The 11,702-nt window shown below is 44.8% G+C and overlaps 1 protein-coding gene across 1 annotated transcript; it reads right to left on the bottom strand.

Moving 5' to 3' along the window:
- Nucleotides 1-9,708: 9,708 nt before the first annotated feature.
- LOC119315962 lies at nucleotides 9,709-10,785 on the bottom strand. The gene is made up of 3 exons (XM_037590386.1): nucleotides 10,419-10,785; nucleotides 10,209-10,327; nucleotides 9,709-10,119 (listed from the first exon to the last, which is right to left on the bottom strand). Exons 1-3 carry the CDS (start codon nucleotides 10,783-10,785, stop codon nucleotides 9,709-9,711), a joined length of 897 nt encoding a protein of 298 aa, XP_037446283.1.
- Between the last annotated feature and the right edge of the window lie 917 nt (nucleotides 10,786-11,702).

Genomic DNA, 11,702 nt, shown 5'->3' on the forward strand with positions numbered 1-11,702 from the left:
GTTAGTGCGACTCAGGTGAGTCCTCTGTCTGTATGAAGCCTTTGGACCATATGAAGCCTTTGGTCTGAGGTTTGTCTTCTTCATGTGAGGTGTCATGAAGACATTCACAGGAAGATTTTCCAGATACGTTTTTGGCACCCAGATCTTTGTCATAGGCGGTCCATTCCTGCAGTTAGTACCAATGTACCTGGCAAACACTTCACCATTCTGATTCTTAAACAGTATATAGTTTGCATCAAAGGATTCATCAATGATAATGGGGTTAGCACAAGTGAAGCCAGATAAATTGGATGGATCTGCTGAAGGTTCTTGTGCAGCAACCCACTTGGTTTTGGGGTACTGCTCAGGTTTCCAGTAAGAGCCATCTGCATTTATTTTCCTTACGAACCCAACACCCTCTTTCCTAGGGTTTCGGTTCAGAATCTGCTTCTTGAGGACATCACATAATGTCTGATGTCCTTTAAGACTTTTGTACATCCCTGTTTCAAGCAATGTCTTCAAGCTAGCATTCTCATCAGCAATAGCAGTGGTATCCTCGGCAGAGGGGTTAGTTACCACATTAACAGTTGAAGATATTGCAACAGCAGTAGCAATGGAACATTCAGCAACAGAAGTAGCATTATCACGCTCAATGCATTTAAGACATGGTGGTTCAAATCCTTCCTGAGCGGAACTGATCTGTTCGGCACGAAGTGACTCGTTTTCCTTTTGAAGATCTTCATGAGCCGCTCTCAATTTCTCAAGTTCTTACTTCCTTTCAAGATAATCATAGGAAAGCTTTACATGAGTTGTTGAGAGAGTATCAAGACGATCTTCAAGTTCCTGATACTTAACGTGAAGATTTTTTATGTCTTCAATTAAGGATTCAGATCGAGTCATTTCAGCACCCAACAGATCATCGCTTCTGTCTAACAGTTTTTGAATATGTTCCATGGCCTTTTGTTGTTCAGTTGCAATTTTAGCAAGTGTTTTGTAACTGGGTTTTGAATCACAATCAGAGTCATCATCACTGGATGTTTGATAGCGAGTGATGCATGTGTTTACCTTGGCACCGCGTGCCATGAAGCAGTAGGTAGGAGTGGAGTCGTCCTTGTCATTCGCATCGGTGTCAGTGATGAAGTCATTGTCTTCAGTGTTGAAGATGGACTTGGCGACGTATGCTGTAGCCAGACTTGCAATGCCAGAATCAGAATCCTCCTCAGACTCCACCTCTGCCTCCTCAGACGCGGATTCCTCCTCAGAATCCATTTCCTTGCCAACAAACGCACGTGCCTTGCCAGATGAGCTCTTCTTGTGTGATGAAGACTTTGAGGAAGACTTGGAAGAAGACTTTGAGTATTTCTTCTTCTTGTTGTTGTCAGAGTCATATTCCTTGCTCTTCTTCTTCCTTCTGTTCTCATTGTCCCACTGTGGACACTCGGAGATGAAGTGTCCAGTTTTCTTGCACTTGTGGCATGTTTTCTTCTTGTAGTCATGAGCAGAAGCTTCATCATTCCTTGAGCTTGATCGTGAAGACTTTCTGATGCCTTTCTTCTTGGTGAACTTTTGGAACTTCTTCACAAGCATTGCAAGTTCCCTTCCGATGTCTTCAGGATCATCAGAACTGCTGTCAGATTCTTCTTCAGATGAGGAAACAGTTTTTGCCTTCAAGGCACGAGTTCGCCCATAGTTTGGACCGTAGATATCTCTTTTCTCAGAAAGCTGAAACTCATGTGTGTTGAGCCTCTCAAGTATGTCAGATGGATCGAGTGTCTTGAAATCAGGACGTTCTTGAATCATCAGGGCTAGGATGTCAAACGAACTATCAAGTGATCTCAGCAGCGTCTTGACGACTTCATGTTTGGTGATCTCAGTAGCGTCGAGGGCTTGAAGCTCATTTGTGATGTCAGTGAGTCTATCAAATGTGTGTTGGACATTCTCATTGTCATTTCGCTTGAAGCGGTTGAAGAGATTGCGAAGGACACTGATTCTTTGATCTCTCTAGGTTGAGATGCCTTCATTGACCTTTGAGAGCCAGTCCCAGACCAGCTTGGATGTCTTCAAAGCACTCACACGGCCATACTGTCCTCTGGTCAGATGACCACAGATGATGTTCTTGGTAGTAGAGTCTAGTTGAACGAATTTCTGGACATCAGCAGCAGTGACACCTTCTCCAGCCTTGGGAACACCGTTCTCGACGACATACCATAGGTCGACGTTAATGGCTTCAAGATGCATACGCATCTTATTCTTCCAATAGGGATATTCAGTTCCATCGAAGACGGGGCACGCAGCGGAGACTTTGATTATCCCTGCAGTCGACATAGCTAAAACTCCAGATGGTTAAACCGAATCACACAGAACAAGGGAGCACCTTGCTCTGATACCAATTGAAAGTGCGTTATATCGACTAGAGGGGGGTGAATAGGCAATTTTTATGAAAGTCTTCAAAACATGGAAGTTATGAAGACAATCAGTAGAGATATGCCTATCACTATGCAGCGGAAGTTAGATTACACTAGGCAAGCCATGGTCAAGTATTCAATAGAGTGAAAGCACAATGAGAAGTAGCTGTAGTGTAATAAGGATCAGGTAGGAAGAAGTTATGAAGCCAAACAAATCATACAGTTACGTTGTGAAGACAAAAGATATAGCAAGCATGCAATGGCTTCACAATGAGTAATAGTAAGTAAGAGGAAGTGAAGATGAAACCAGTGACTCGTTGAAGACAATGATGTGTTGGACCAGTTCCAGTTGCTGTGACAACTGTACGTCTGGTTGGAGCGGCTAGGTATTTAAACCTTAGGACACACAGTCCCGGACACCCAGTCGTGAACACGTAGCTCAGGACACCAAGTCCTCACCGTATTCTCCTTGAGCTAAGGTCACTTAGTCCTCGCCCAATCACTCTGGTAAGTCTTCAAGGTAGACTCCCAAACCTTCACAGACTTCGTTCACTGGCAATCCACAATGTCTCTTGGATGCTCTGAACACGACGCCTAACCGTCTGGAGGATGCACAGTCCTCAAGTGTAATAAGTCTTCAGATCACATAGACAAGAAGACTTAAGTGATGCCCGATGTTCTCTGGCTCTGGGTGGTTAGGGCATTATCCTCGCAAGGAATTCTCTCTCTCAAAGGCTTCGAGGTGGGTTGCTCTCAAACGACAAAAGCCGTGTACTGAAATCTGAACAGCCAACCGTTTATGGTTGTAGGCGGTGGGCTATTTATAGCCACTTGGCAACCCGACCTGATTTGTCCGAAATGACCCTGGGTCACTAAGGAACTGACACGTGTCTCAACGGTCAGATTTCAAACTCTCATGTCAACTTTACTTGGGCTACAAGCAAAGCCGACTTGTCCGGCTCTGGACAAGATTCGCTCTCATTGTCTTCACTCGAAGACATAGGTTTTTGGTTTAGGCATCACTTCAGTCATTCTAACTGGTTCTCCTGGACCCCACTTAACAGTACGGTGGTTCCTATGACTCAACACAAAGGAAAAGAACTACGAAAGATCTAAGTCTTCGAGCTCCATAGGCTTCATAACGTGTCTTCTTTTGTCATAGTCTTCAATGTGAATATCTTCATATACCACCTTTGACTTCAATGTCTTCATACATTTTTAGGGGTCATCTCTGGCAGTAAAACCGAATCAATGAGGGACTTCTACCTGTGTTATCCTGCAATTCTCATAAACACATTAGTCCCTCAACTAGGTTTGTCGTCAATACTCCAAAACCAACTAGGGGTGGCACTAGATGCACTTACATCCACATACTTGTGGCACTGCCGCCTTGGTCACATAAGTGTCAAACGCATGAAGAAGCTCCATGCAGATGGACTTTTGGAGTCTCTTGATTACGAATCATTTGACACGTGCGAACCATGCCTCATGGGTAAAATGACCAAGACTCCGTTCTCAGGAACAATGGAGCGAGCAACCAACTTATTGGAAATCATACATACTGATGTGTGCGGTCCAATGAGTGTTGAGGCTCGCGGTGGCTATCTTTATGTTCTCACCCTCACTGATGACTTGAGTAGATATGGGTATGTCTACTTAATGAAACACAAGTCTGAGACCTTTGAAAAGTTCAAGGAATTTCAGAGTGAGGTTGAGAATCAACGTGACAGGAAAATAAAGTTCTTACGATCAGATCATGGAGGGGAATATTTGAGTCACGAATTTGGCACACACTTAAGGAAATGTGGAATAGTTTCACAACTCATGCTGCCTGGAACACCTCAGCGAAATGGTGTGTCCGAATGTCGTAATCGCACTCTATTGGATATGGTGCGATCTATGATGTCTCTTACCGATCTACCGCTGTCATTTTGGGGCTATGCTTTAGAGACTGCCGCATTCACTTTAAATAGGGCTCCGTCGAAATCTGTTGAAACAACACCGTATGAATTATGGTTTGGGAAGAAACCTAAGCTGTCGTTTCTAAAAGTTTGGGGATGCGATGCTTATGTCAAGAAACTTCAACCTGAAAAGCTCGAACCCAAGTCGGAAAAATGCGTCTTCATAGGATACCCTAAAGAAACTATTGGATATACCTTCTACCTCAGATTCGAAGGCAAGATCTTTGTTGCCAAGAATGGATCCTTTCTAGGGAAAGAGTTTCTCTCGAAAGAAGTAAGTGGGAGGAAAGTAGAACTTGATGAAGTATTACCTCTTGAACCGGAAAGTGGCGCAACTCAGGAAAATGTTCCTGAGGTGCCTGCACCGACTAGAGAGGAAGTTAATGATGATGATCATGAAACTTCATATCAAGTTGCTACTGAACTTCGTAGGTCCACAAGGACACGTTCCGCACCAGAGTGGTACGGCAACCCTGTCCTGGAAATCATGTTGTTAGACAATTGTGAACCTTTGAACTATGAAGAAGCGATGGCGGGCCCAGACTCCGACAAATGGCTGGAAGCCATGAAATCCGAGATAGGATCCATGTATGAAAACAAAGTATGGACTTTGACTGACTTGCCCGATGATCGGCGAGCCATAGAAAATAAATGGATCTTTAAGAAGAAGACAGACGCGGATGGTAATGTGACCATCTATAAAGCTCGGCTTGTCGCTAAGGGTTATCGACAAGTTCAAGGGGTTGACTACGATGAGACTTTCTCACCCGTAGCAAAGCTGAAATCCGTCCGAATCATGTTAGCAATCGCCGCATTCTATGATTATGAGATATGGAAAATGGACGTCAAAACGACATTCCTTAATGGTTTCCTTAAGGAAGAATTGTATATGATGCAGCCGGAGGTTTTGTCGATCCTAAGAATGTTAACAAGGTGTGAAAGGTCCAACGCTCAGTCTATGGGCTGGTGCAAGCATCTCGGAGTTGGAACATTCGATGTGATGAGATGATCAAAGCATTTGGGTTTACAGAGACTTATGGAGAAGCCTGCGTTTACAAGAAAGTGAGTGGGAGCTCTGTAGCATTTCTCATATTGTATGTGGATGACATACTATTGATGGGAAATGACATAGAATTCTTGGAAAGCATAAAGGCCTACTTGAACAAGTGTTTTTCAATGAAGGATCTTGGAGAAGCTGCTTACATATTAGGCATCAAGATCTATAGAGATAGATCAAGACGCCTCATTGGTCTTTCACAGAGTACGTACCTTGACAAGATATTGAAGAAGCTCAATATGGATCAGTCCAAGAAGGGGTTCTTGCCTGTATTGCAAGGTGTGCAATTGAGCACGGCTCAATGCCCGACCATGGCAGAAGATAGAGAAAAGATGAGTGTCGTCCCCTATGCCTCGGCCATAGGGTCTATTATGTATGCCATGCTGTGTACCAGACCTGATGTAAACCTTGCCGTAAGTTTGGTAGGAAGGTACCAAAGTAATCCCGGCATGGAACACTGGATAGCGGTCAAGAATATCCTAAAGTACCTGAAGAGGACTAAGGATATGTTTCTCGTTTATGGAGGTGACAAAGAGCTCGTCGTAAAGGGTTACATCGATGCTAGCTTCGACACAGATCTGGATGACTCCAAGTCACAAACCGGATACGTGTATATTTTGAATGGTGGGGCTGTAAGCTGGTGCAGTTGCAAGCAAAGCGTTGTGGCGGGATCTACATGTGAAGAGGAGTACATGGCAGCCTCGGAGGCAGCACAAGAAGCAATCTGGGTGAAGGAGTTCATTACCGACCTAGGAGTCATTCCCAATGCGTCGGGCCTGATGACTCTCTTCTGTGACAACACTGGAGCTATTGCCCTTGCGAAGGAGCCCAGGTTTCACAGGAAGACCAGGCATATCAAGCGTCGCTTCAACTCCATTCGTGAAAGTGCTCAAAATGGAGACATAGATATTTGTAAAGTACATACGGACTTGAATGTAGCAGATCCATTGACTAAACCTCTCCCTAGAGCAAAACATGATCAACACCAGAACTCTATGGGTGTTCGATTCATCACAATGTAACTAGATTATTGACTCTAGGCAAGTGGGAGACTGTTGGAAATATGCCCTAGAGGCAATAATAAAAGGTTATTATTATATTTCCTTGTTCATGATAATTGTCTATTGTTCATGCTATAATTGTGTTATCCGGAAATCGTAATACATGTGTGAATACATAGACCACAACACGTCCCTAGTGAGCCTCTAGTTGACTAGCTCGTTGATCAAAAGATAGTCATGGTTTCCTGACTATGGACATTAGATGTCATTGATAACGGGATCACATCATTAGGAGAATGATGTGATGGACAAGACCCAATCCTAAGCATAGCACAAGATCGTGTAGTTCGTTTGCTAGAGCTTTTCCGAATGTCAAGTATCATTTCCTTAGACCATGAGATTGTGCAACTCCCGAATACCGTAGGAGTGCTTTGGGTGTGCCAAACGTCACAACGTAACTGGGTGACTATAAATGTGCACTACGGGTATCTCTGAAAGTGTCTGTTGGGTTGGCACGAATCGAGACTGTGATTTGTCACTCCGTATGACGGAGATGTATCTCTGGGCCCACTCGGTAATGCATCATCATAATGAGCTCAATGTGACCAAGTGGTTGATCACGGGATCATGCATTATGGTACGAGTAAAGTGACTTGCCGGTACCGAGATTGAACGAGATATTGGGATACCGATGATCGAGTCTCTGGCGAGTAACGTACCGATTGACAAAGGGAATTGTATACGGGGTTGATTGAATCCTCGACATCGTGGTTCATCCGATGAGATCATCGAGGAGCATGTGGGAGCCAACATGGGTATCCAGATCCCGCTGTTGGTTATTGACCGGAGAGTCGTCTCGGTCATGTCTGCGTGTCTCCCGAACCCGTAGGGTCTACACACTTAAGGTTCAGTGATGCTAGGGTTGTTGAGATATTAGTATGCGGTAACCCGAAAGTTGTTCGGAGTCCCGGATGAGATCCCGGACGTCATGAGGAGTTCCGGAATGGTCCGGAGGTGAAGAATTGTATATAGGAAGTCCAGTTTCGGCCACCAGGAAAGTTTCGGGGGTCACCGGTATTGTACCGGGACCACCGGAAGGGTCCCGGGGGTCCACCGGGTGAGGCCTCCTATTTCGGAGGGCCCCATGGGCTGAAGTGGGAGGGGAACCAGTCCCTGATGGGCTGGCGCACCCCCCTTGGGCCTCCCCCTGCGCCTAGGGTTGGAAACCCTAGGGGTGGGGGCGCCCCACTTGGCTTGGGGGGCAAGCCACCCCCCTTGGCCGCCGCCCCCCCATCTAGATGGGATCTAGAGGGGCCGGCGCCCCCCTGGACCCCTATATAAAGAGGGGGGAAGGGAGGCTGCGCACCCAAGCCCCGGGCGCCTCCCTCTTCCCCCTGTAACACCTCTCCCTCTTGTTAGAGCTTGGCGAAGCCCTGCCGAGATCCCGCTGCTTCCACCACCACGCCGTCGTGCTGCTGGATCTCCATCAACCTCTCCTTCCCCCTTGTTGGATCATGAAGGAGGAGACGTCTTCCCCAACCGTACGTGTGTTGAACACAAAGGTGTCGTCCGTTCGGCGCTCGGTCATCGGTGATTTGGATCACGACGAGTACGACTCCATCAACCCCGTTCTCTTGAACGCTTCCGCTCGCGATCTACAAGGGTATGTGGATGCACTCCTTTCCTCTCGTTGCTAGAAGACTCCATAGATTGATCTTGGTGATGTGTAGAAAATTTTAAATTCTGCTACGTTCCCCAACAGCTCTGCCTTGCATCTCAACGTGTGTCACACCGCCTGATTGCAGCACCACCGGATGAGGGTTCCAGCGTCGCCACCGGCCTGCTGTCGTAGCTCGCCATGCACCCATCACAGCACCGCCACGCAGCACCGTCGTCGCCGGTCGCCATTGTTATCTAGCTGTTTTCAGTTTGAAGCTTTTTTAAAAGCGGGTAGTAGCTATTCTCGACGCCGGTTGCAGCTTTTTTCGGTTGTGCGGTGGCCGACCTCCAGCTACCCCGTATCCAGTTGAAACTTTTTTCAAAATCGGATGTAGCTTTTTTGGTTGCCGGACGTAGCATTTTTCAGTATGGTTGCAGCTATAACGCACGTCCGTCGAAGCCTATTCTTTCTCTGGTTCCAGCAAAAAATGACATCGGTCGTAGCATTTTGGGTTGACGGTTGTAGCTCCGATGTGCACCGGTTGTAACATCTGCTTCTCTCTTGTCCCTGCAAGAAAGAATGACGCCTGTAGCAATTTCCATCGCTGCTTGTAGCTTCGTCGAGTGCTGTTAACAGCTTTTCTGTAGATGGTTGAAGCATCCCCGTGCAGCACGCGGCGCCTGCAGGCGGTTGAAGCTTTTTGTTTCACCCGTTGTAGCTTTTTTCCACAATGGTTGTAGCTTCTGACCCGTTGTAGCTCAATGGATGTAGCAAAAAATTTCACTGGTAGTAGCAAAATCAAACTACGAGTGCAGCAAAAACGCCGTCGCCGCCTTCGCGAGGTCGCAGCTCCGCCTTACGTGGATGTAGCAAAAACCTCCAACGGTAGTAGCAAAATCCTGCTACGGTTGTAGCAAAAAAATCATTGTCGTCCTTCGCGAGGTCGCAACTCTGCCTGATGGATGTAGCAAAAAGCTTTGCCGGTAGCACTGTTCGGGATATCGCTTCTCGTTAACTTCTCGGTCGACCCAAGAGAAGAGATAAATTGGCTTATCGGCCGATTTATCGTTTTTATCGGTCGACCATTTATCGGCAAGTTTTTTAAAAAAATCTCTGGTTTTCCCAACCAAAATAATTTAAAATATGCCATAATATTACACAGACATGACAAATAAATTGTCCTCTAAGCCTTAAAAAATATGCTATATTAATATATTACACAGTGCACACATACACAAGCACATACATACATGACCATCAACCATCACGTTGTGCTCCAAGCCTTAAAAATGATATATTAGTATATTAAACAGTACACACACGCACACACGCACAAGGACATACATGACCATGTACCATCAGTTGTGCTCCAAGCCTTCAAAAATCAAGTAAATTGCAAAATGTAGGTGCACACACATGACAAACAATGAGAAATAAACATAGTCCAGCAATACATATTACATAGTAAGGTCATAAATAACCATAGCTTTGCATAGTTGCATCATTGCATGACAAAGCAAAATAGGAAACTAGCAAACATCACGCATAGTGGTTCATAGTTCTCTCACAAGTCACAACTGAAATAAATAGCTAGCAAACATAAAAAAGCACACATAGTGCAAAGCATTGAAGGCTTGAAGCCCCATTAAGGCTCCATCGGGTCTCCCTCCTCATCTTCATTGGCACCTTGTATCACCCCATCATCATCGGACTCAAAGTCTATGTCATCCTCATTGACAAGCCCGTGATCAGATTCTTCCCCATCGGAAACAAATTCTTTCACTTCATGAAGTTCTCTCACTCTTGCACTTGTACGTAGCTCAACAAACTCGGAAGCTCCCATTGCATCAACCTCCTCCGCATCAACCTCCTCCGCAGCATCAACGTAAGCACCTTCACATATCCAATCTTGTGCCATGGAAGCATCTTCACCAAGAAGAACATCACAAGATGAGGAGTACTTCTTCCTCTTGTCTATCATTCTTCCATTGAATTGAATATAAACTAGATCGTCCCTACGATGCACGTCTAGTTTATTTCTCCTCTTTGCATCCACCTAAAAATTGTGAAATGAAGCTTAGTGATTTACATTTTGTCAAAAATAATATACAGATCAGATTTGAGTATTTGCAAGTTGAGACTTACTTGTTCAAAAACACTCCAATTTCTTTCACATCCGGATGAACTTGTGGTCAAGTTGAGTATCCTCAAAGCAATGTGCATCAATGTAGGAGTTTGTAGTCCATAAGTTGCCCACCACTCCCCTACATTTCAAGGAAAAATACAAAGTATTATGCATCAGCCCAAAAAATTCAGAATTGCAATATGACAATATTATCTTGGGGACAAGCTTACCGGCATTGAAATTTGCATTGCTAATTGCTTTGGTGGCAGCCACCTTCCAAAACATGCCTTCCTTCTTTTTAAATTTGGGCAAGTCAATGTTAAGCACTTTGTTTTGCTTCTCATCATCATCGAGATAAAATTGCTCAATAACTTCCATCAAGCCGGACATGACTTCCACATCGGTAAAGATGCTTGTGGTAGCATAACTATAATATGGATTCAAGGCATATGCAGCCATGTGCAATGGGGTATCTAGCCTCCCATTCATCTTGCTCTCCATGGCCGTTGTGATCGCCTTATAGTCCTTGTCCGAATTATCAACCGAAACCAATATTGCCTTCTTTGCCTCTATTATTTCTCCATACATAGAGGCCATGGACTGTCCATCGCCATTAGCCAACCGAAGTATCTTCACCAATGGCTCAAAAACCTTCCATTCCAAGTTTCCAACATACCCAAGCACAAGTGCACAACATTAGTATTTAACATATACACATGCATTCCAACCTACACAAGCACAATTTGAAGTTTAGTAAACAATACCTTAATGCAAAGAGACACATTTTTCCAAAATGCCCTACTCATTATTGCGGCATGAGCCACCTTCCCTTTCTTTGTTCTTGTGTGCTTGCATCCTTCCCAAGTATCACTACAACACATTTCCTTTAGTTGCTTCCTCTTAGCATCAAGACTTTGCAAGGTAAGAAATGCCGAAGCAAATCTAGTCACCCCCGGTCTAACAATGTCTCTCTTTTTTGTATAGGACCTCATCAAGGCCAATGTAGTATGATATGCATAAAGGAAAGTAGTCATTTCTTTGGCTTTGGTTATTGTAGAACCAAAATGCTTCAACTTTGCAACCTCTTCTACCATCAAGTTGATGGTGTGAGTTGCACACGAGGTCCAAAATAACTTGGGCCTTTTATCTTTCAACATCACCTTTGCTCCCATGTTGTTTGAAGCATTATCCATGACTACTTGCACAACATTTTCAGCACCTACAAAACACAATAAGTAATTTTCAGCAAGTAATAAGCAAGTACTAAAATTCAGCAAGTAATAAACTTGAAAAGAAACGAATGAGATCAAGTTGAAGATGATTCATACCTATTTTCTCAATGCATTCATCCACATAATTGAAAATGTATAGACTTGTATGTGCATCAGCCGAAGCCTCCTTTGATCCAAGATAGACGGTCCCCAACTTGCAATGCACGCACAAGTTCATGATGCTCCTCCTTTTCTTGTCCGTCCAAGCACCAGTCATGACAGAGCACCCCGTATCCGCCCTCT

Source organism: Triticum dicoccoides, chromosome 6A, assembly GCF_002162155.2.
Source record: "Triticum dicoccoides isolate Atlit2015 ecotype Zavitan chromosome 6A, WEW_v2.0, whole genome shotgun sequence".
NCBI classification, from domain to species: Eukaryota; Viridiplantae; Streptophyta; class Magnoliopsida; order Poales; family Poaceae; genus Triticum; species Triticum dicoccoides.